The sequence below is a fragment of the Bactrocera neohumeralis genome, chromosome 2, assembly GCF_024586455.1.
Source record: "Bactrocera neohumeralis isolate Rockhampton chromosome 2, APGP_CSIRO_Bneo_wtdbg2-racon-allhic-juicebox.fasta_v2, whole genome shotgun sequence".
NCBI lineage: Eukaryota > Metazoa > Arthropoda > Insecta > Diptera > Tephritidae > Bactrocera > Bactrocera neohumeralis.
This window is the reverse complement of record NC_065919.1, coordinates 60,289,786-60,316,213: the sequence shown is the minus strand read 5'-3', so window position 1 is coordinate 60,316,213 and position 26,428 is coordinate 60,289,786. Positions and strand designations below refer to the sequence as shown.

Below are 26,428 nucleotides of genomic sequence, written 5' to 3'. Positions count from 1 at the left end.
ATTGCACGAGAACAGCATTGAGCCGAGTCATCGCTCACCAAATTCACCGTCCACCACACTGCAATGGAACAGCTTACCATGTTTATTTATGGGTTGTTAGGGATTTTGCGCTCCTTCATATTTACCGCTCATATCCCTACCATTATAGTAGCCCTGTCCACGGTAATATTTCAATATTTTCCAAATTAAAGCGACATAGCTCTTCATGTTTTTTCCTGAGAATCTGCAAAGGCAAAAAAATGTTTCTTTTTCGTTAACATATTATTTTTCTAACAAACAACTGGAAAGCGGGAATAAATTCACAATTTGTCACCGAAAAGCGTATCGGATTGCAATGAAAAAGTTGCAAAAAGTAACGAAATTAGAATTAATAATTGTGAAAACTGAGACAAGCAATAAAAAATAAAACAAATTAGAAATGAAAAGTTAAATAAATTAGCAAAAATAAATAAAAGCCACAAAGTTGGAAGCGAAACTGATATGTAAATGGTGAAATTTATTTTTGCTGAGTTTCTATTTGTCTTGTTCCTCCAGCACCTCATTTTACATCTCTCCAGCGCTTAAATTATTTTAATGTACTTTGACAACTTTATTTAATGAGGATTTTCGTCATACTTTTTTATAAAATCCTTGTTAGAATTATACATATGTATATACATACATATATATTACATACGGTAGCATATGTCACCGCTTTCAACTTTGGTGTCACATCGAGTCTCAGAAAGATATGCGAATAGATTAATATGTGTACCAGTGTGGTTTTGTGTGACTTGTTTTCCCCTACGTATGTGAGTGCCTCCGAAAGCCACAAAGTATGACGCGAAATGAATTTAACTCGCACCTTGGGCGCTAAAAATCAGTTCATACTCCCCTTCTGTCAATTTCTGCATAAATACTGTGGTATATAAATTAACTTTTGTTGAATTTTGCATAACTGTTCAGTAAAATTTAAAACAGTATGGAGCAATGGCGGAAAGGCGTGGATATTTTAGGTGATAAATCAACAAAGTCATGGTGTAATAGAATTACAAAAAACAAAAAATCCGTTAATTTCAGTTACGTTGAAGACCATTTGTTAGTTCGTTAGACTTTGATTGGTTAGTTTGTGTGGCAGTTATATGCTATATTGGTCCGACTTGAATAATTTTTTTGAAGATAGTATCCTTGAATGCAATGTGCTAAGCTATCTGGTAAAATAAAAGGGTTTCCATACATGGACTTGAATTTGACGTTTTCGACAACTGAGTACTTTTTAAAGAAGAAAAGGACTAATTGCTAATTAGACTGACTCCTATGAAGTCTACCTTTATTTAACCAAACCTAACCTGCTATTGTATTAAGCAAATGTCTCACCTGATATCTTCAAATCTATAATATTATAATCAAATTCTTCCCGCGATGTTCAGATTGTAGACTTCTAAAGTTATTATACTCACTAAATCGACCTTACTATAGTCAAGGATATAAAATAACTAATTTTGTTTTGATTTAAGTCTGCTAAGGACAATACAAAATGTTACGGTACAATTGCCAATTTAAGACATTTCAAATAACGAGCATACTAATTCCATGCCACGCGACATAGCTGGCTCATCCTAGTATGTAAATTCTGATATAATAATTTATACATATACAACATAAGAATTACTTTTAGTGTTTCCACTTATATAGTATAAGAAATTCTTACACTCGTGGCCACGCAAACCTTACCACTAAAAATTTTAAAGTATTGTGCAGATTTGACTACACTTTATAACGGAACTTTTTGCGGTATAGAAATTTTTTACTTAGAAATAAGTTCGTGACAAGTTATTTATCAAAAATATTAAAAATTAAAAACAAAACACATTCAGCTATAGATAAATCAATTGAAAGGTAGTGAGCTTTACAATATGAAATGAAAGAAACTGACATGTGATGTAAACATAATATTTTTTATTTTTTAAATTTAATTTCATTTTCATATTTCCCGAAGTTTAGTCGGTGTATCACTTTAAAAACAATAAAATCGGCCGCCTTTTTATAAGCACAGAAAAACTAATTTGTGTTTTACTCATTAAACGTAATAAATTAAAACCTGTAATTATAATTAGATAATATAATTTAGTTTACTTATGCTTACTAAAAACATAAAAAAAGATAAAATTGAAGAAAATCCCGAACGAACGAAAAAGTCCGAAAAAAAATTAAGAATGTATAGTGGTAAGGTGTGCGTGGCCATGAGTGTATAACAGAATATACATATAATATATGTAAATATTCATTGAAGCATAGCTTTCTCTTAAGCAATGCCTTCAATGTCGTATGACTAATTTATTTTAATTAAATTGCCAGCCATTTACAAACCCTTTATTTACCTCCACACTCTGCTTGAGAGTAGCATATAAAAACACCATTAATAAGAATATACTACCACAAATTTTATTCACACATATTAACACACATTTTAAATGCCATTTATTTTCTTTCAGTGATTGCCGCGTCGTACGCGATCCACAAACATTGAAATCCAAGGGTTATGGATTTGTGTCATTTGTCAAAAAATCGGTGAGTCGGCTTTTTCATTTCATTACTGCTTGAAACTTATTGTTGACTTCAATTCATTAGATTTTAATTTAACCCGAAAACTTTTGACAACTCTTTCATCTTAATTAAAAAGCATGGCACACCAATACCACCGCCTCACACTCGACATCCGTTGTAATACATATCTATATTCCTACATAGTACATGCACAATAAGCCACTTCTAATAATAACCATTTTTGCATCTTTCTTTCATTATGCTGGCTGTGCTGCTCAACAGGAAGCCGAAAGCGCCATTACAGCAATGAATGGACAATGGCTGGGCTCGCGTTCGATTCGAACGAATTGGGCTACACGAAAACCGCCGGCGAGTAAAGGTGAGTGTGCATCGATGAGAATTTTTTTATTGTTTGGTCAGCATTATTCGTAAATAATGACTGGCTTAATTTGGACATGAACTCCTTGGTTTTTTGTTGTCTCGTCTGAGCTTGTCAGCTTTTGTTTGTCAAAATAGGTGACCCAAAGCGTCATTATGCTCAACTGACTTCAATTTTTAGTAAGACACACATTGTTGTATTTTAACTTCAATAGAATTTAAAGCAAATGCCGCGAACTTTCCGATTTTAAGCAATCCTTTTATACATATATTTTTTAGTTAACGGTAAAAACTTTAAATTACCTGTTTTTGTTTTCTTAAAATTTTAAATTTGCTTCATTGTGAGACAGAATTACTCTCAGAAAAGAAGTCAGATCTTATAATGGCCATAATTTTACTCTCTGTTAAGCTTCTGTGTAGTATAAACATTAATCTAGAAAATAAATGAAAATAGGGTCTGACGAAAGTGATTTATTAATCTGAACTTTTATATTCTTCATTAGCTTTAAAAATTATTCATCTTTTAATTTTTGATATGCTGGAAAATGAAAGAGGTTACCTTATATCCGAGATCACGTGATATTAAAGATGGTTTGAACACTACCTGAGATATTTTAAAATAAAGAATGAAGTCTGATAATCTGCTTTAGGAATACATTCTATTTTCAAACGATCATTTCTATAATCCTCTAAAAGAAATGATATTCGAACACAAATCTCATGTTTACCAAATACTGATGGGAAACGGTACTTATTTTGGTCAGAAATTGGTCAAAGTTTTTATTACTTGTACGTTCCAACTTCCCGCAAACTTGTCTTCCTAAAATGTTATCTGTCAGGTCAGTACAGACAGGTTGTGGAAGTTTTTTCGAATGCAACGTTCCTCACTAACGACAAAAGGTATTAACTCCATAATAGAAGAAAACTATCAAGACACTCATTAGAAAAGTAAAGGAAGCGCAAAGTGTTACTTAAAGCATCTCTCTGTCGATTGTTTAACATTTAGTTAGAAGTAGTCTACTACTCCTTTATTATAATAATTGATAATTAATTCATAAATTTCTCATTCTGTGAATTTGTGAAACACCTCTCTCGCTCTCTCCCTCTTCTTTTTTACTAGTATAAAGAGATCAATTGTTACTAAAAGTGACGTCAACCACCGAATAAAATCCGATACTATCTTTTTTTTGGCTAAAATCGCTTAAGCTATTACATTGAGAGTAAGAAACAAGAAAAAGAGGTCGACATAAATCTGAAATACTATATACTTAAGAAGAAATCATTGAGCTTAAGCCGCACACGTGCTTTCATTTGTGTTCATATTTACCCACAAACTTTTATAAAAATACATATAAATTATTTATGTAAACACATGCACTCATATGCGTACACGCTTAACTACGTGTCTTAAGTGCGTAGACACATTTATGTATTTCTTAAATGCCTTTAAGAGCAAAGGACAACGGAGAGAAAACAAAAGCAGAAAACTTAGTAAGTATGTTAAAACATGCAAATATGCTTATTAGCTTTGATTAACAACATAATTTTGATTCGCCCATTTCCACGCTCGCGCTTCCGCCCCAGTTGCCAGATCGTTCGCCGCTTCACGACGAAATCATTTGCATATTCATTGCCCTGATTTGCTGATATTCCACACAGTGTGTGCCTACACTTTACCAGCACCGTCTCTCAGAACTGCCGCTCGTTTCTTCTAAATTGAGCTCATATTTATTGCGTGTGTTCTGTGCTTAACTGCTCATTATGCTTTAACTTATTATATTTTTTTTCATTGGAGAATCTTCATATTTGCAATTTCATATGTAAATAACTCACAAGAAATTGTTATTTCAACGCGTCGCGAGGCGATTATTGTCAATTTGTCATTGTTTTGCGTGTCGCTTGTGTTCGAAGAAAGTTTCTTTTCCAACTACATTCTTGAATATTTTTCACTGCTTGTTAGGGTTTTAGTTGGTACTAGTTGGTATTTTGATGCCTCTGTAATTTTTATAAGTAAATAAGAATATAGAATACAATACTTATATAGAAATGTATTAACTTAAGTTTATTGATAAAATGGAATTTAAGATTAAATAGCTACTATCGGTCGACACAAGAATATTATCAATCAATGCCATAAGGCTCGTATTTTTATAAAAACGTCCTCCGTTGTTACAGTGAACCTGGCCTTCTCGGAAGATGAAATCTAACAAATAATGTACACAAGAAAGTATTGTCTGTGCAATGATCGACGATGGAATGGAAAAGAAGTTTTATCTCTGCGTGGTCAGTAAATATTAAATTCTTTACCAGATCTTGTAAGCAATTCTATGGAGAACTACATTTAGAGTAAGAAGAAAAAATTGTATAGTGGTCGGAAAATTTTTCTTTGAGTAGTCATTCAAGAAAATTCGAAACCTACTTGAGATATCGATTTAAAATTTTAGTGTGTTACTTTAAAACTTATAGAAATATAAGAAGCAATCGTTTTTAAAAGTATATTAAATATACAATAATATTTCTTCGTTTATGTTATATATTATGACTCATTTGCAATTTTGAATTCTAAATAAAAGTGCAACCTATACGAGATATGGTCACAAATTATCCCATTATTATAAGTATAATACTATCACCAAAAAATAGTAATCTTAAAACTTCGAATTCTTCAAATTCTATATTGTCTCTCTCATAGTATTCCCTCTTGACCGCAATACACTTGTGTCACAGTTTTCTCCAATCCTCGAAAGAGTTATACACGTTTAGTGTGTTCAATTGACTCAAAACGGTTGCTCTGGAGCATTAGTTTGAGATTGCTGAATATAATGATATTGGTTGAATGTTTGGCGAAAACTTAGGAAGAATAAGTCCAGTATGCGACGGTACGTTTTCGTGGTGCAAAAACCAAAAGTTGTCGGTCCATAATGCCCTGCTCCCTCTATGAAAAGCTTCGCCCAAACAACGCATAAGACTCAAATAGTACACTGTTGGAAGGAGTTCGAAGTGCATCAGTAGCTGATAATCGAAGGAAACTGTCAACATAACCTTGATTTCCGACTTGCTTTGACATGGTTTTTCAGCTTCGGCTCACCTTTGCTACGATCATCTGTTTCTGGGTGGTAAACAAAGTAGCAAGACTCAACGACAGTAAAAAAAACGTTCCATGACAATCTGGTTTCACAGCCGTTTAGCAAAAATATTCATTCAAAATGGTTTTCACTGATCTTTCCGATATCCCAACGATGCCAGTAAGGTCTTTGACTTTTCATCTTTTCTCAATTCTCATTTATTTTAATGTGACATTTTGCTCAGATGTTTCTGACAGTCATACCAACTCAAAAAAAAAAAAAACAATATTTCAATGAAATATACAAAATTTTTGAACTGTCCTTTTTTGGAAATATTTTGTATTTTTTTTTTTTTGTGATAATTTATTTCTACTGTTCCTCAGTACCTGATAAATTTATTCGACTTGAGAACATAAAATATTCAAAGAAATCAGACAAAATTCTATAGGGAAATATACATATATTTCTTCTACTTTTTTATTTAGAAGTTTTCAACAAATACAAAAACTTTAATATACGCCTACATCAATAGTTTACAGTCATTTGTGACTGTTATGTTAGAGGCAATTTCTTGCCAATTTTTGGTTGCTAAAACCAAAGATGATGGCAAGAATTTCACAAGACGTAAACATTTGCGTGCTGCAGTCAAGAAGTGTGTGATTAAACCACAACGTAATAAAAAAAATTTTAACTCAAATTCGTAATCAAGACACCTCAAATAACCCACAGACCCTTTTCGCACATGAGTCGCACATTTTTCCTTCAGATTAGATGAGTTGTGTAATTTGCAAAGCTTTTCTTATAATCAGTCTAACTCACCTTAAATAAAAGATGGTTTCAGTCATTTATTGATCTATGAACATATCAGAGAGATTGGGAGATAGTGAATTTATATATCTTCTAAAGTAAATCCGAAAACTAACAATATGTGATATTACATAAAATACATATATAGAAATCACACCATTCTGACGGAGTGCAGCAAAGCACATATCAGCATGTTATTTTAATGGTAAATAAATACAGTTATTTAAATGCATTGAAAAAATAGATGGGAGCAAATAAACTCAAAAAAATCTCTCACTTTACGTATATAATTTAAATAAAAATGCCAACACACTTGCCATAAAAGAAAACTGAGCCACATCGTTACTGTCACCATATTTGTCAAGCACTGCCAGCAATTACCTTTTACGGCTTTTCGTTTGTCTGCTCAACATTTAAATTTTATAAACCTTTACTCATTTTATTGGCCACACGCTGTACTTTATGCAATATTAGATGTTGACGTTTAAGCGCTGACAAATGTGCCAGTCTGACTTGATAGTTTTCATTGTGCCTGTCATGTTTTTATCTTTACTTTATTTTTAGTTTTTTTTTAATTTTTTTGGCTTTTTTATTTTTATTTTATTTCTTTAGTTTATTTTTTGCTTGCTCCACTTCTTCTTATTTATTACATTTTCATCCTTGGCACTTTGCTTACCTCTTTGAGGTATTTTATGTTAACGCTTTGGTGCCGCCAACGGCTACAGGTTTCAGACGACAATTGTGGCAGCTTGATTTTATGACACCTACAGCTAAGTTGGAGGCGAAATGTGCTGAATAAATAACAGCAATAAATGGAAATGGAAATATATAAGTAGATAAAAGAAAAAATACCGTTAGTCGCACTTTATGATCACTTTTGTGTGTAAACGTTGCACTTAAATGCAAACTACTGTTAAATTTCGATAGCGACACTCAGACACAGGCATATAGAACTAACTGTACTACATACTTTTCTACATTTTCCACTATAGTGATAGGGCATCTGAATTTATTAGCTGAGACCCTTGAAGTCGCGCTTGCTGTATTTTACTTTTATTACTTCTTCTTCTTTATTTGAACTTTCTTGATTTTTCTACAAAGTTTTACGACTTTGCTGCTGCTGTGCTCCTTACTTTGTTATTGCTTTCAAGTCGCTTAATGAACTTTTTTTATGTATACCCCTTTCATTTGAGCACTCTTGTTCTTTGTTGTTGTTGTTGTACTTGTTGTCTTAAAATTTAGTGCTCCCCTCACTGACGCAAAGTCACCGAATGTCAAGCGCAGTCGTAAATTCTCGCCAATATCTTTCAGTGAAATCAAAAATAACAACAAAAACAACATTGAAACTATATAAAGCTCAACGCTTTCAACGCTTTATTACGCTTCACAAATTGCCGGCACCGAGATCACCTGCGTCACGCACAACTGCACATCTGTCAGGCATACAAAATGTACACAAAAGCGCGCACTCATGCAGTCTAACTGGCGTGTAAACGCCTAAGAAATTCCAACAGCCAACAAAAGCACTTCCAACACCCTTCAACGGCCACCCGCCAGCTGACATCCGCTCAATTGACTACCTCACCTGCTTTTGTAATAACTTAATTAACCTGCAGAATATTTCAATGACAAATTTGCTCCGACAACTATTTGACTTGTGACTTCGTTGGACGCCAGCGTCGACGGCGGCTGACGCACCTGAATTCAACTGATGCAAAGTAACTGAAATCAGCTGCGCGTCCTGTTTGTTTGTACTTCCCTTTGCTTAGTTTGTGGTAGTGCTGTTTGCTCGCCGGCGCACGAAACGCTGGCGCAGCCATTCAGCGTAATAAATCAAACTTTTCATAAGGTTGCGCACAATTAGGTTCGCAATTTTTGAGTGTACGGCATAATTTTAGGCGCAACAACAAGCTCTAACGGTGTGCTGGTAGTTTGTTGTGGGAAAACAAAAGCCAAAAATACCACCGTTTTCGGTCGTTGGTCATGGTAACTTCATTACGAAAGTACGCCTAGTTAAACGACACTCAAAGTACTTCCCAACTTTGCGCATACACAACGTCACGCATGTGTGTGTATGCGTCAGCCTATTTGTTTGCGTGTTTACAACACTGTTCTTATATCGAGTTCAAGTTGCGCGTGCGAAAAGTTTTCCGTTTTGTTTTGATTTCGGTTGTTGTTTTTATTGTTAAATGGCTTTGTAATAGCTTTTAGTAGCTGAGGTATACATTTAGGCGCACTAAATATCTAATCAATGTCATACTAACACAGTTTTTAAATTGAATCTGCTGTGTGCTGAGAATTGGAACGCATCCTTTGTAGAGTTTTATAAACTTCTTCGGATGTATTCAATTACTCCGTGCGCATCGATAGTTCAGCAAAAGTCTACGAAATTTTCTGTAGATTTATCATATGAGGACACCCTCAAAAAACTTTTTCCTTCTGGTTTTTTTTCTTCACACCTTAACAGGCACGTGTAAGGGGATGTAAATAGTTGAAAGCTGAATAATAATTTGGAGAAAGTAACCTGAGTAAGTACGTAATGGCTGCTTCTTGTGTCTTGGTGTATTGACTACTCGTTCAAAATTGTATTCTAAAGAATTTCAATAAAATTCATACTAAATGACCACACCCTGAAGTTCTGGGTTACAGTAAACTGTTCCTTCCATAGAATTTAGATGAATGTTTCCCTATCATAATTTAATTAGCTTAGATTAGTTCAAAAAAGATATAGACAAGGGTTTTGATAACACTTTTGGTTCTTTCCAATGGCTATCTAATGGCTTTTGAGGGGTCGTTGCTAAAACTCTTTAACCAAATTACGGTAAAAATGTAGTACTTGTCAAATGCAGCCTTTAACTCCCGCTTTTTCCTAACATTTTATATTTCAAATAATTTAAAATCAATCAGGATGAAGAATTGATGAGTCCCTAACAGCAGATTTTTCCTTACAGAAAGTGGTATATTATATCAATATATATAAAAATTAATGCCACTTTTTGTTATAATTTTATAACTTAAGATCGGTCTCACCTATCCAAACCAAATATTTAGTCTTTGTTTCAACTATTTAGTAGATGGCTTTTGTTAAGTTTGCACAAGATCAGTCGAACGGCACGAAATAAAGCTGTTGGCCCGATACTTGTACTATATCTTGCACGGCGATCACGAATACCTCGTCATATTTTGGCTGAAATGATGCGTGCTGTTTTTAATTACAGTAGTCAGACTGTTTTGACAACATAAAGATAATTAAGTAGTGACTAATTTAGGAAGCGAGCAATGACTCAATGTATACCTTAATTGTATCAATTAAAATTATAATAGTGTGCGAAAGGACTTTGTATATTTCCGAACCGGCATAAATCCGACCAACAACCTAAGCCTGGAGACCAAGCGCAAAATAACTCTTGCCAACATACTATATGTTACTTTGGGTTAGGTAGGCAACTGAGAAGCAGATATATAATGACGAACCGAGATAAGAAAGCACTTGGAGCAGTCGAGAGACGTGTTCTCCGCACGGTCTATGGAGCCCATCTCTTGAATGGTTCACAAAATAGTATATCGAAGAAAATCGAACCAAGCGAATGCGAAAAGCTTCTTCGATTCGAGAAACATAGGTGGACAGCGGAAGCAAAGGCTCTTAAAAGTAATAGTTATGTTAGAAGAAGAATGAAATTGACATACATTCATTTACTTGATATAAAAGTTGATAATTTTTGATGATGAATAACTATTGTGATGACTTGTTTTAAATAAATCTCCGAACAATTTTTTATTTTAAAAATTTGAGAGGCAAAAATTATTGAGTTTTTCGTTATATCAACAAAGCCTACCAAGAAATATATTTTATGCAACACACGCGTTTTAAAATAAATCTCTCCGAAATATAGAGATACAAATGCAATAAATGTTCTGCGACGCATAAAATGTCCATGCCTTCATAAATAAAAACGAGTATTTCCTATAAAAGCAATTTTGTCCTTCCCCATAACTTTAAACTTTCCTCTCCGCTCTGAAATACTCACATACATAAATATACGAAATATATTTATAGCAAAGCATTTGCAAATATTCATATTTAATTGGCCATCGTTCAGCAGACGTAAAAAGCATTAAATTCTAGGGAGCAAAGCGACATTATGCAGTTGAGCTCGGCTAAGTAAAGCAGAGCGCACCTGGCAAGCCGAGCGGATGAGAAACGTCAACGGTTTCGATTTACGAGCATCGTCCGGTAGAACGAGTACAACAGCAACAACAGAGATTGCATACAAAACAAATGTACATAGCGCTACTACAACAAGAAAAACATCGTCAACAGTAGCAACAACAGTAACAACACATTGTCAATTGCAAGTGCCGAGTGAGTGCACTCAGCAGCAACACCGTCAGCAGCAACAACAACAACAATATCAGCATAAATAATACATAACATCAGGAGAGCAACACTCGCCTCGCAAGGAGGTTGTTTGACCTTCCTCAAGTGCATAGCGCAAGCAGCAGCAGCAACAGAGTTGTAAGCATTAAAATGCTATTATTGAAAGGAAGTTGAATTGAATTTCCGTTCGAATTTATACCGGAAGCTATCACAGCAGCAGAGCGGCGCGGCATCCAGGAGCGAGCTACCAGCAGGCCACCAAATGCTAAAAGTAGCAAGAAAAAAGAAAATTTAAGCGCAAAAAAGTTAAAAAAACTAGCTCTCAGGAATTGTGCAAAATGTATGTTAATGTGTGTGTGAGTGTTTGCGGACTTCTTCAGCTGAGGGACTAAATCCAAAATTGAATTCATAGTAAAAATGATGATGCTGCTGCTTTGGTATCGCCACTATTGGATTTTGCTATAGCTTACAGTCATCGAACATTATTGCTTGGCAACTACTGCCACCACTGCCTCTGCCACCGCTGCTTCTGCTACTTTGCTGTAGCCCCCCAGTGGCGGCCATGCCGTTGATGATGATGATAATAATAATAATAACGACGCTTCTGATAAGCGCTATGCAGCTAAATGGATAAGGTTGAAATTTATGCAAGAGCGCCACTCTAGCTAGAGCTTTGGGAATATGCAACAACAATAACTCTATGGCAAATATAACAACAATATCGGCAGCAGTTGCCCCCATCGCATTGTAGTAAGTAAGTTGCTTACCGGAAATAACTCTAAAAGTCACCATTAAATATTTACGTGTATTCAGCCCCTCACTAAGAGCTACCCCGGTCGTAGCGCACGTGGCATACTGCAAGCTGCGCACTGTCAACTGGCATAAAAATCAGCGGGGGCGTTGTACCCACGTCGTGAATGTGCGATGAGCGATGAGCATTGGAGGGCGGTGCCGCTTAATGGAGGTTGAATATAAATTAATGACACCTTTAAAATAGTTGCTAATGTGCCTGTGATTGCTCATATAGTTTAAGTTGAATATAAAGTGCTTAATTTCTTTATTAAATGTGAAGTTATATAAATATTATTTGTAATACTTATTACTACAGGGTGAGCCATATTTTCGGTTTATACAAAATAAATTATTGCGATATAATAAGTGTTCGAGAAATAATAAGAAATATCTTGAAAACCACTGGGTATAAATATCCTTTTTGAAAGTACCGACGATTATCCAGTATTCATCATTTTTGTGGTTAATAGCAGCTACAGCGTGATTAAAATATTCCTTTAGTCTTGAATAATTACCAGATATAATAGTATCATAATCTGTACTAAAATTTTTGGGGATTAAAACCTTAAAAAATTATAGTATCAATTAGAAAATTCATACTTTGCTGTAACTCAAGGTAAAAATTTATAAGTATTTCGGGAATACGCAGTTAACTTAAATATTTTTCGAAATTGACATTATTTCCGCAGCGCTAAAAAGATTTTCCACTGCTGTAATCATTCTGGCTTCCTTCGCAGATGTAAACTAAACAAAAATTCTAAATTAAGGAATGCCCATTGCTATGACCTGCGGTCGAAACAAAAATTAAAAATTGACAGAATATCGTCGTTTTTTATTAAATTGAATTTAAGCAAAAATTTTCGTAGATTTTGCCTCACAAAAACTAAATTTTTGATCAGATTAACAAATAGATAGAGATCGAGCGCGCACACAAGGAAATTTGAAAAATGTGAGTTTGGGAAAAAGCGTTTAAAAATAAACTGGAGGAGCTGATTGAACTGAGTGGATATGTTTTAAAAACCGCGAGGAAGAGGGAGGAACCAAGTAGCATCTAAAAGTGAAGACAAAGCTATTGTTCTCCTTTTTGTTATGAAACCACTGCTTTATCTGAAAGAAGCTATTAAATTTTTTTTAAAAAAGGATTGGATATTCTTTAAACACAACACCGGTCTGACTTCAGAGACATCAAACTCCTACTTTCAAAAATATAAATTGAACAAGTAAGGAAGAGCTGAGTTCGGTTGCAATCGAACATGTTATACTTCCAGTTCGAAGATCGTTGTGATATGTATATGGGAAGAAAAATATTATCGCTACATTTAATTAACATATCTCACACATTGACCGATATTTGTGTTAAAAATCAACTATAGATACTGTGGTCTACATATTCGGTACATAAGATCTTGAAAAGTTTTTGTTGGATCTAGGTATCTTATGGTCTTACTTCTTCTTTATTGGCGTAGACATCGTTTACGCGATTATAGCCGACTTAACAACAGCGCGCCAGTCGTTTCTTCTTTTCGCTACATGGCGCTAATTGGATATTCCAAGCGAAGCCACGTTCTTCTCCTCCTGGTCCTTCCAAAGGAGTGGATGCCTTCCTCTTCCTCTGCTTCCCCCGGCGGGCACTGAGTCGAATAATTTCAGAGCTAAAGTATTTTAGTTCATTCGCACAACATGACCGTAGCCGCTGTCTTTTAATTCGCTGAACTATGTCAATGTCGTCAAATACCTCCTACAGCTCATCGTTCCATCGAATGCGATATTCGCTTTGGCCAACGCGCAAAGGCCCATGAATCTTTCGTTGAACTTTTCTCTCGAAAACTCATCGACTCATCAGTTGTTGTCATCGTCCAAGCCTCTGCTTCATATAGCAGGACGGGGATGGTGTGTTACTTGCAGAACAAGGTTAGTGTGCGTGGAGAAAGGACTTTGCTTCTCAATTGCCTACTCAGTCCGAAGTAGCACCGGTTGGCAAGAGTTATTCTGCGTTGGATTTCCAGGCTGACATTGGGGCTGACATTGGGGGTGCTTGCACTGGTTCTAAGATAGACGAAACTATCTACGACTTTGAAGTTATGACTGTCAACAGTGACGTGAGATCCAAGTCGCGAGTGATGACAGGAAATATTTCGTTTTGCCACCATTCACTGCCAGACCCATTTGTTTCGCTTTCTTGTCGAGTCTGGAGAAAGCAGAACTAACGGCGCGGGTGTTGAGGCCGATGATATCAAATCATCGGCATACGCCAGCAGCTGTACACTCTTATAAAAGATGGTACCTTCTCTATTTAGTTCTGCAGCTCGAATTATTTTCTCCAGCAGCAGGTTGAAGAAGTCGCACGATAGGGAGACGCCTTGTCTGAAACCTCGTTTGGTATCGAATGGCTCGGAGAGGTCCTTCCCGATCTTGTCGGAGCTTTTCGTGTTGCTCAGCGTCAGCTTACACAGCCGTATTAGTTTTGCGGGGATACCAAATTCAGACATTGCGGCATAAAGGCTGCTCCTTTTAATGCTGTCGAAAGCAGCTTTCAAATCGACGAAGAGGTGGTGTGTGTCGATTCTTATCCAGAGGGGGGGCAACTCATCCGAGGCTCTTTGTTCTTTTTCATTGGGTACGTTTTTTACGTGGAGGGTCCAAAACCTAGCGCACCTGCGGAGAGGATGTTTCGCCTTCTCACTTTAGCTCGCCTTCAAACGGATGTTCTTTGGCTACCCAGAGGATACTTGGTCAAAGACCGGAAGTCGTGAGCTGCTTGAGCCATGTGTAAAAGAATCGTTTCTGGCCACTACCAAGTGAATGGCGATCAGAAAACTTTCCTCACTTGCGTGAACTTCTACACACGACTCCATCCTCTATGATCATAGGCTAAGGTAAATATTCGTGCAAAGTTTTATCCCGCTACATTAATCGCTTCTTTATTTGAAAACTGAAAAGGAAAAAGGCACATGGAATTTAAGATAGTGTTATATGGAAAGTTTGGTGTGTTGTAGTCCAGTTTCGCTTATTTTCAAACTGCGACATAAGAATATTACGTACTGTAGAATAATGAAATCCATGCGGCAGGTCCTGAGATATGTGATTTTACCTGAACGTCGACGGTGCCACGCCTATTATCCAATTTTTACCCGCTGGTATAAAAAAAGAAAATTATTTATTTTTTTGGTTCCCGAAACCAGAAATATAGTAGGCAACCTACGTTTGCATTGTTTTCTATATCTAATATGGCGCCACAAAAGTGAATTAGCCACAAAAATTATGTTTAAATTGGGTCGCAGTGTGGGAGAGGAACAGCAGCCGTACAGTCAACCACTAACTCAAAGGTTTTCAAATATTTTAATTATTGTTTTTGTACAATGTTTTATATTGTATATTGTTCATTTGGTGGCTGTTCGCAGTGCAAATTACGATGCATGAAGGTGGCAACTGCATCAAAGCAAACCAAAAGAACAGTAAACAATCTAACAGTACATTGCATTGTTTTCACCATTCAGTGCATATGTGTATAAGTATGTATATATATATATTTGCTATGCGGCATGGCAATAGCGTTAAATAAATTTCAGCCTTGTTATGGAGGTATTTATATGAGCGTATAGAAATATTTGCTGTTCTTTATTATAACATTTTCTTTTTTTGCTTTGCTTTGTTACTTTGGCCGCGTCCTATGAGCGCTTGTCATGAGATTTTTACACCGTCAGGCATTAGCACATTATAACAACCATACAGTGGCAGAGAGGTTGCATGAACAAAAAGCCCTGTTGCATGCTTCGTAGTAATTCCACTCGTATGCGCCGCATTTATTGTCGCCGTTATAGTTACTTCTGATTTTTTTTCCTGTTAATTCACTTTGTTTATTCGTTGTTGTTGCACGGTAATTATTGTCCTTACAACTAAGGTACGCTGCAGCACAATGAAATGTATGGCGACAAAAGCTAGACATGAGGGGTTTTGGTTCAAAAATTACAGTGGCGGCTCAAATAATGTCTCGAATGAGACAAGTAATTTAAATAAAGGATAAGTGAGTGGGTTTTTTACCATAAAATAATGAAAGCATATTTTTTTTACGAAAGTGATTTAAATACCTCTTTTTTATTGTGTACACATATGAGTTATCTCTCTGAGAATGACTAGTCACTTTTTTTTTGTTGTAAGTACCCTTAAGAATGTGCTATCGCAATGATTTTTTGTCACATTAAATTTGTCTCAGTGTAAATGCAACTTTGCAAAAATCGGAATTTATTACTAAATTTTCAGAATTCATACATACATTCCAGGTTATCATGATTCATTTTAAGATTTTTTGAGTTTGTGACAAACATATCCCTGTGCAACGTCAGGAGTGAGGAGCAATGCTATTTCATTGAAAAGGTATTTTATCCATACGTAATTGTACTGGAGAAAAACAAGTTCTCTGTTGCATACTTAGTGCAAAAGCATGCTCCAAAAATCAATAGGGGCTTCCCTTAACAACTTTCTTAGTAGCCGCAGAGAGAGCTAGGCTCCATACAAACCAACAATTCTATGAGAATGTGAAGAAGACAGAAAATAAAATAAAATATGTCCTTTAAAGAGTCGTTATCTGATAATGATCAAAAATAATTCTTATGTGAAACTCTAAAAATTCAAATAAAAAACTTTAATGATCGAATCCTCTAAAACACGCGGGTAACCACAAACTACAAGACACAATATTAGACTTTTTGTCTGGATTTCTAGTCAAATGTGCTCCATTTATTCCATTTTATGTGGAGAAAATTCGTGATTAATGCATTTATGCATTTCAAGGCGCCTCAGAAATGCCCAACTTTTCTCTAAAGGCTTAAAGAAATGTTCCTCACGTTTTTCGAATATTTAAGTATAAAGCGCATGGGGGTGAATTTGTTTCATTTTTGATAATATTTGTATATTCTATAACCACCCTCGTACTACGTGTAATTTGCTAATATGAAAGCATATACGTTCGTCTGCAGGGGAATGCACTGGCGTTTACTGCAGCCAAACAGCCAAGCATGTATAATAGAATATTTATAACAACAGCATAAGGAAACATACGCGCGCGCAAACATATTGAGCAATAAACACGCGATGTTGACATTATTTTCTTTTTCCTTCTTTAAATAGTGCAAATTTCGTTTTAACCTGAAAAGGGCTAATTAGTCCATTTCCGCACCAACAACTGCAGCCACACGGCCTCCCTTGTACACATCGAAAATGTACATATATGTGTCATATGCGCTGCTGCATGCTTTTATAGCAATGAATTTTTAATGTGATTTGCAACCTTATAAAAGTTTCAATACAGGGGTATCTATTTCCAACTTTGACTACGTAGCTTAATATTATACTCAATTTCGTTCAGTTACTAATATGTTTGTTGTAGTGCCCTTTGCATATCCAATGATGCCGGTAATTATATTGAAAATTTCATTAAAAATGTTGACGGTGCATAGTTGATAAAATTTTTTCATGTTTTACAAAATACTTTCCATTGGTTTGCTTGCAGTTTAAACTTTTGCACGAGCACGAATGAGTGAAAGCAATGAAAGTTCTTCAAAAACTTTCAAAAATATTTTGTCAAACTGCTTAAAGGTCAGTAAAATCAGCTCAAAAGTCGTTCTTATACCTCAAAAGTAGACCTGAAAAGCCGAACCGTTTTCTTATAAGTTCATCATCTCTACAATTTTCCGAGTAGGGAGGGCACGAGAGGTGTTGAGCTGAACTCACGAACCTGCAAAAGTGGAAATTTTTTCAGAAAATAACGGGTTTTTCAATAAGAGCGCTACAAACTCTTTTAAATGAAACCAAAGGTTAAGGATATCAAAGAAATTCTTTACTCCTGTGAAAGTACATTCGATGCCATTATGTTTGCAACTCCATTTCTTTCGCATGACATCCATGAACACGCTTGCAGAAGTCCAGACGCTGAACTCAATTTTCGACGTTTTCAAGCATGAATCGGCCGATACTGCTGCACGAGATTTTCAATAAATCGATTTTGACATTCGCTGTTTGGCTTGTGGCGTTGTCCTGTTGGGACCACATCTAAGTCCACATCATCCAACTCGGACCAAAAATATTCGGTTATCTTTGAGCGGTAGCAATTCTTATTCACAGTAACATGCCGGTCTTGATCATCACGGAAAACGACGGCCCAATGACGCCGCTGACCCATAAACAGCACCAAACCGTAATTGACGGTGACTGATGGAGTACGTGTGGATTGCTACCTGATGACTAAAGCATATTTTGCTTATTGATGAAGCCATTCAGCGAGAAATGAACCTCATCGCTGTAGATGATTTTTGGTGTAAATCCGGTATTTCGGTAATAAATTTTAATAACTTTAACTCGCTGTTGGAGCGTATATTTTTCCACGATGGCAAACCTCACTGAAGAGAAATGTAAAAAGAGCGGGAAAAAATACGGCGTCGTTTGCCATTACTATCGGTCCACTTTTGTAGCGTCGTTTTGAAAGCCCCGTTACTTTTCATGTTAGTTAGCTAAACTAGCATAATGATGTAAGGCGTAATTTCGAAATGAACTCAGAAGTGGTAGATCTCTGTAAAATCCAGTCTTCTTAAATGGCATTGTCAATAAATTCAGGGAGTTAATCATCGCCATTTAGTAAATTAAATGTTGATGGATATAACACCACCAACGTTTGCTTGAGTAGCATTTGTATTAGTAGAAGTTATGATTGACTAAAATATTGTGTCACTGACTACACCATTGAATTTTCTCAAATCTGAAGTAACATCTGCTTCGGATTCTCAGTGCTTGAAAATCATCACTCAAAGAAATATTGGCTTTAAATTTTGAGAATAACGCATTTAAAAAAGAAATACACATTTTCATTATGCTGGTATTCCATTTGTCTCTAATACCAAAACGAAAGTCTGCTAATTGTCTAAAGAAAACTTTATTTTTTTATGCATCTTCCTACCCTAAGCTAAGTCGCAATCCGTTGTAAAGGGAACCATATTTACCTAATACTTCGGCCGTAGGTCTTCTCGAAAATTTTCAGCAAAAAAAATAAAACAAGCAACTTGTAAACAACCTGTTTCCATAGATCCTGCATTAGTCCAAATTATCTCAATGGGAAATTACCCTTAAGAAAGGTGACATAGAAGATAAGTAGAAGTATAGCTTTTTGGCCATACCAATTCAAACTGTTCTAGAAAATCTACTTACTTACATACACTATATGTAGACCCAAGCCGCAATTAAGATAACGATAAATTTAACTAACGAAAAAGACATATTTGTAAGGCGATATAGAAGTAGAGCTATTTGATCATGCTTACTCCAAGCAGATGCTCGTTATACAAGTATATAGTACAATATACACAAATATAGTCAGAAAGCTATCGTCAAGCTGATATTTGAAATATTATTGGATCAAGAATTGTATTTTGTCGAATATATCCATTATAACTTGCAGAATATTACTTAACTTATGGTAAAATAATCCTTACTTATCAGGCGCATAGCCAGTAATAAGTAATATCCGTCTTATGTATGTTTTGCATTTGTTTTCAGAAAACATTAAGCCATTAACATTCGACGAGGTCTACATTCAAAGCAGCCCATCAAATTGCACCGTTTATGTGGGTGGTGTCAACAGCGCCTTAACTGCGCTCAGCGAGGAAATCCTACAGAAGACCTTCTCGCCGTACGGCTCGATACAGGAGATACGCGTCTTTAAGGATAAGGGCTACGCATTTGTGCGGTTAGTATTAGCAACGCCAGAACACTAAGATAATTGGCAAACATTACACCCACATGTACACAAACACATATATACGTATATATAAACACCTGCATACACGAACACACATACAGACCGCAAACTATGACTTCTCTGATTTGCTCACTCCTCCACACGCGCAAAGCCATTAATTCATTATTTGCTTTTGTACTTTACTCTTCCATGCTGGCGCGCAATGTTATTGTTATTGTTGCTGCCTACTGACTACTGACTGCTGACTACCGCTATCTACTGTTACGCCACATGCATGCGCGCAGCTTTTCGACCAAGGAGGCCGCCACACATGCAATCGTTGGCGTGCATAATACGGAAATCAATGCGCAGCCTGTGAAGTGTTCGTGGGGCAAGGAGAGCGGTGATCCGAATAATGCACAGACAATCGCCAGTCAGGCGCTTAATCCAGCTGCTGCCGCTGCAGCCGGCTTCCCGTATAGTGTGGGTGCAGCAGCTGCGGCTGCCGCTGCCTATGGACAACAGTTGGCCGCCACCGGTTGCTGGTATTCGCCAACGCCAACATATTCCGCTTCGTCGACCACAGCGGCTGTAACACCGGCTGCTGCTGCCTCCGCTGCCGCGGTGCAGAATCAATTCTTGCAAGGCATTCAGGGATATCATTTCGGACAGTATGGTGGCTATCAGCAAGGATATATGGGGTGAGTACACGCACATACATATATATATACACACGCAAACATATGTATATACGACGACGGCTCTAAAGCCATTGAAAGCGCACACAATCAAGCGCGCGTGCGTCGTGAAACACTGCAGCTATTAACATAATTGAAGGCGATAATCGCGCTACGTGCGCGTGCCGTTGTTGTTATTGCCACTTTATCGATATCTAACGTCCATTTGGCTGCATAATGAACGCTGCCTGCCAGATAGGCCGTTAATGACAGGCAATGCGCCGTAATGTATGCAACAAAAATTTGCAATTAACTCGAAATCGCTTACGAGTATTGTGCCGCAGCGCTTTATTTGCAATTCCACGAGTTTTTTTTTGCATTTTTAATACAATACAGCACAACTAGTATTGTCACTCCCCATCGATCAATCGATTCCAAATGTTCAAAGTTCGTTTTAATACGTGTGCCACACATTCGGTTCGCTATGTGCGTGCGTAGAGTAATGGGTCGTTGGCAGAGAATTGTTGCAATATCTTTGCGAAACATATAGCCAATTATCGCCGCGAAATTCAAATTCGTGCTCAAATAAAAGTCGCAACAAATCCCTCAACTCAGATGCGTACACACATAACGTGGTGCAACAACAGTGCTTTTAACGATTGCTGCAACAGCCAATTCACCGTTTCGTAGCCTCCCAGCACACAGTTGTGTATCGCTGAATGATGACGAAATTACTGGTTGACTGAATTCATTTGCTAATTGCGAAAGTTATGCGCAGCCAGTGCTTTCCGTTGTCCGCTTTCACCGTCCGCTGTCTGCAGTTGTCGCTGCACATCGTTATTCGTCCCGTAAATACGCGTTTCCGTTCGTACGTCTGTTTTGTCATATGGATTTTCGGTTTGTCATCTCTGTATTTATGCATCCTCTCCTTTCATTAGCCCAGCGCAATGCGGTGATAGTCTTCAAAGAATATGTTGCACAGTGTAACTACAGCAATTTTGTAGAAAAATTTAATATTGAAATAAAATTATGGAAATTTAGAAATTTTGTATTTTATTAAAACTAATGGAAATTTTAGTTTGAGCCGCTTCGTTTTTAAACTCGAAGTTAGCGCAAGAGTAATAATTTCCCATATTCTCCACTTTGACAAAAAATTCACACTAGATGGCGCTGTAGTACAAATATTTAAAATATCATTTTTTCTTCACGTGCGCTATATGCTCATTTGATCAGGTATTTCATATCTGGTGGCAACCTCTATAATGCAGAAGTAATTACAATCACAAAATTCTTATATTCCAGTTTCTTACATTTCATTTTGTTCGGAGAGATGAAAATCTTCCTTAAATCGATAAAGTGATAGGTATAGAAATAAGCCTTTGATAATAATTTGTTGCTATCATGTAATCGAATGTAAATAAAACCTTTAGTACTGGTATATATATTAATATTGATCAGTTTTTCTCCGTTTATGCCAATACAATCCTTTCGGTAAAATTTGAATGAGATGTTGCCAGAAATTAGCAAGTTTTTTGTGTACCTAGGAGGTTCATATGATTTCCATCTTTGTCCAATCTAGTTTAACATAACCAGTACATAACATCAATATAGAACTTCTCACACTTATTAACCTCGTTCGTAAGAAAAAAATAAATAAAGGGTGTTTTTTAAACCAAGAATTTAGCTTTATTATAAAAATGAGGGCTTCCATTATGTTTCAAACATGATTTAATGGCAAGTGATCGCCGCGGCTGGCTCGTACATATAGCTCAATTTATTTCAGCAATAACGCTATATAGTCTTTTCCAAGCAACTTCACAAAAACCCACAAAAAATTGTTCAGAGGCCACACCACAGATAATAGATAATGGGCTCGACAAAAGTTTCTTTGTAAAAATCGATTATTATATTGACTATGTAGTATGTAGAGCAGTATTGTTGGAACTAAAGGTCGCCGGACCACTTACTCAAACTCAGGTACGAAAAAGTAAAAACTCACTTGTAAAAATCGGAACCGGTGGACGTCTCTTTTTAGGCTCATTCGCCGAACGTGTGACGCGCTTGATGGTCGTTTGGCTTCAATTCTTGCGTGAGTTAAATTTTGTTAGCCCACAAACTAACAAGATCCTTCTGCAAAATCTTGTACACAATGGATAGACACAGCTCCAAATATTGTGAACGATGGCATATGGACTCATTCGATTCTTCTTCGATACTTTGTTCCACAGAAGCAATAATGTCTTAAGAGCGCACTGTATCTCTGAGGATGCGCAATATACACTAGATTAACGTGGTATGAAACCGTTTTATAGTTGCTGGAATTACCAACTCTGCGGTGAGATTATGTCGACCGAATATTGGACGTAGTATTACCTGAATTAGCTCATAGGTTAAACTGATTAAAAAAGCTCAATTTTCGCCAAAATTAAATAAAATTAAAAATTAATACAAAGTTATGCTTTACCAGGAAATGCGAATTTTTGCTACTTTAGTCTGAACTGCCTTTACAATTATCATGGCAGTTAATATAAATATGCGCAGTACCACAAATATTAGAATAGTTCGTTTCGCTCCTAAAAGTACCTTATTTTCGTTTTTTTTTTTGTAATACGATGACTACAACCTTTCGTTCATGACCTAATGGACTAACTGTAGCTGTAGTAATGGGATGAGACTGTCGCAATCTCAATTTCTATCTTTTATCAGAGGAAATGCGGTCTCATAAACCGTTCTTCTTCTTCCTCATTGGCCTAGTTTATAACAGCGCGCCAGTAGTTTTCATCCGAGGCTGTATTGCTCTTTTCATTGGGGGTGTTACGTGGCGGACCCCAAACTTAGTGCACAACCTTGGGGAGGTACGTTTCGCTTTTTCACTTTAGCTCACCCTCAATCGACATTTTTTGGCTACGCAGAGGATACTTGATATAAGACCGGAAGTCGTGAGCTGCTTGTAAACTGAATTATATAGATAAAATGAGGAACAATTAAAAGAATTCCTTTACTATATTTCTCTGTGTAGGTTTTTAATAAATTTAAAACTGCGAGGTGTAATTTTCAGAACTTAGATTTTTTGGAATTTCAATTGAAAGTAATTATAGAAGACTTTAATACTGCACCAAAAATAATCAGTCAGAATTTTAAGTTCTAGACGAACTTTGGAAGGAATATTGTAATCAAGATTTATGCTATTAAACACTTGTATAATAAATTTTCGAACAAAATGTTTCGTTTGTAAAATTGAAGAAAAATATGAAAGTTAATTCGATAGGGAACATAAATTCGGTACGAAGGCAATAACATTTAACTATATTTTTACAATTTTTGCTTTTATGACCACAAAATTAAAAAAAAAGTATTTTATGAATCTGTTAATAGCTGATATTGGCGCATAGTGCAACATACGCACCGACACACACCAACCAGGAAAGCAATATATTCGTTTTGTTTGTGTATGGGTGTAAGCATATTCGCTGCTGCAATAACAGCTAAACTTTTGCTGGTGAATTTATTTTTCTCGCCATTTGCTCGTATTTGTTGTTGTATACACTTTTTCGCCGCTATTAGCGTTGTGGCTGTAACTCTTGCTGACACTTTGGTTGATTGCATCAGTTTGTGTTTACAGCGTCAACAGCAGATATAGCCAATGGCGATGATAACAACAACATATACAAAAACAAAGCGTACATATATTTGTTAGTAAATAGATATACATAGATGTGTACCCAAAAATACTAAAATATCTAAAAAAAAGTTCGACAAGAACTGTGTTCGTTAGCGGTAACAGAATTGTCTACATACTAACGCTGAGTACCACAAATTTTTGATGGTTGTGATTGTGCATAGTAAAATTAAAAGTTTGCCAAATCACGACTACAAAAACAATAGATTATGCACATTTTGAAAACTTTCTTTGATAAAGAAAACAATATTTTTAATTCTTTTTTTTAGAATTTGTTTTATACAATCGTAAAATTATGAAACAACAAACATTATATTCATCCGTTTCCTTCTCTTTCCGCATCTACAGCATGGGCGTACAGATTCCCGCCACTTGGCAAGGCGTTGCCACCCAAGCGCAAATCTCACCTGCACAACAGTTGGCGACGGGCGTTCCTGGTGCTGGGATACCGCAAGCTGCCGGCGTCGTCGCCTATCCGATTCAGCAATTTCAAGTGAGCCCACAGGTAGGTGTCAATTCATGTTTTCACTCGTACAACAACAATGACGATATATATAAATCTCGTTGTTATTGTTGTTATAGTGTTAGTGCTCGTTATGTTTGCAGTTGCTAGTTGGAGTTGCAAGATTGAAAGAGTTTATAATTTATTGTTGTTGCAATTTTTATTTTTTACCCCTTTTTTGCATGCTGCATAAACCTAAAATGCTTGTCCCATGTTAATTACATTATGCTATCAACGACTTTTAGCGCATTAAAAATATTTTGCACAATATACATTAATACCCACATATATATGTGTATGCGTTTTAATCAATAAGCAATAACGGAGTGCTACACCGTATCGAAACCCAATTTTTTACCATATAACATAGTCGAAATCTTTTGCTTGTCTACTACTACAGTAATTAGCTGAGTAAAATAAAAGGGTATTTAGTGTAATGAGGAACTATCGTTCGATATTCACTAGCACAAAGGAGATGGTTTGGAACCAGGCGATCGTATTCTGAGCCTCTACCCAATGACAGAAGTCACATGTTATGCAAGTAGCTTTCAGAAGTAGGGACTCAACACCTGATTGACATCCTTAGCAAACATTTTCAGCGTTTTGGTGGTAAAATAGTTCTGTGTGATAGTCGGGCACTGAAGATAAGTCAAAATGGTATACGTTGAGACCTCGAATTCACTGTTGTTCGGAACGACATTGGGAGCATAAAGATTCGGCATTAGTATAAACTACACCGAACAGTCTGCAGAGTTTTATCTTTAAAACCACTACTTTTTATAGGTCAACACCAAGGGCATAAAGCACGGCTGTTCCAATTAATTTTTAGGATATTACAAATATTTATAATTGTTCGAATAGGATAATGATTTAAGTCAATTAAGATATACATATTGTGTCCGATCTATTTGTCGTATTAGTGGCCGAAAGAGACCTCGATTAATTACTTCATGACGCATGACAAACCAGTGAGTGACCAGATAACTGTATTTGTGGGTCGGGAAAATATCTATAAAGAGTATGTCAAATTTTTTTGTAATTTTGTAGTTACTGTTATATTAGCATTACCGCTTATTAATTCCAGTGCGTTCTAAAATAAATGTTTTTCTTTTGCGTGATAAAATCCCAAATTGAAAAAAAATATTTCAAACTCAGTCACTGCGACGCCATATCCGGTGACCCCTCGGAAAAATATGCGCCCCCGTTGGCAGAATAACTCCTTACAGGATCATCTAAAGTGAAAAAACACATGTTTTAGTTAAAGCCTTAATTTAAAACTCGGACAAAGAGGAAAAACACTGAAAATTGGATTTCGGCAGAGATTTTTACCAAAAAAAAAAAAAATTTCGCGACATTTTTTTTTCAAATATTTGTAAACGAAATAAGAAAAAGTCTTTCGTCCAAGAATTCATGAATAGAATCTCAACGCTCTGTGTACAATTTCATGAAAATCGGTTGAGGAGTTCTCGAGAACCGACTTCAAAAACACAATTTTGAAAAAAAAAAACGCGTTTAAAGACGCTGCACTTAGCCTAGCTAGCCTCGAGCGCACAAGTTCTCAATGCTGTATCTCCGAAACTATTACACGGATCAACTTGAAAACTATTGTAGAATTTTATAAGACAATAAAAAATACAAATTTCAAGCCCGTAAACCCATGTAGCTCCTTAACGAAGCCCGATGGTTAACTTTGGGAATCCGGTGTAAATGACTGGGCGAAAATTTTGGATTAAATTTATTCTCTAATTTACAAATCTAGGTTATAAGATCAAAGGCGATTAAAGGAATAACATATTTTTTTTTTCTTTTTAATTTTAAGTTATGTTAGAATAGTGCAAGTTACTAAATAATTAGTCTATGGGTTTTTGTTAGGAAGAAAATGTGCGGAATTCGAATGA

The 26,428-nt window shown here is 36.1% G+C and overlaps 1 protein-coding gene across 8 annotated transcripts in view; it reads left to right on the top strand.

Annotated features, from left to right (window-relative positions):
• The window catches only part of LOC126751535 (cytotoxic granule associated RNA binding protein TIA1), a 183,670-nt gene that overhangs the window by 141,978 nt on the left and 15,264 nt on the right, over positions 1-26,428 (top strand). For all 8 annotated transcript variants that reach the window (XM_050461878.1, XM_050461880.1, XM_050461879.1 and 5 more), the window contains exons 4-8: positions 2,475-2,550; positions 2,809-2,905; positions 19,492-19,681; positions 19,978-20,373; positions 24,377-24,533. In XM_050461878.1, coding sequence (XP_050317835.1) covers positions 2,475-2,550; positions 2,809-2,905; positions 19,492-19,681; positions 19,978-20,373; positions 24,377-24,533 — 916 coding nt within the window. The remainder of the gene's footprint in view (positions 1-2,474; positions 2,551-2,808; positions 2,906-19,491; positions 19,682-19,977; positions 20,374-24,376; positions 24,534-26,428) is intronic.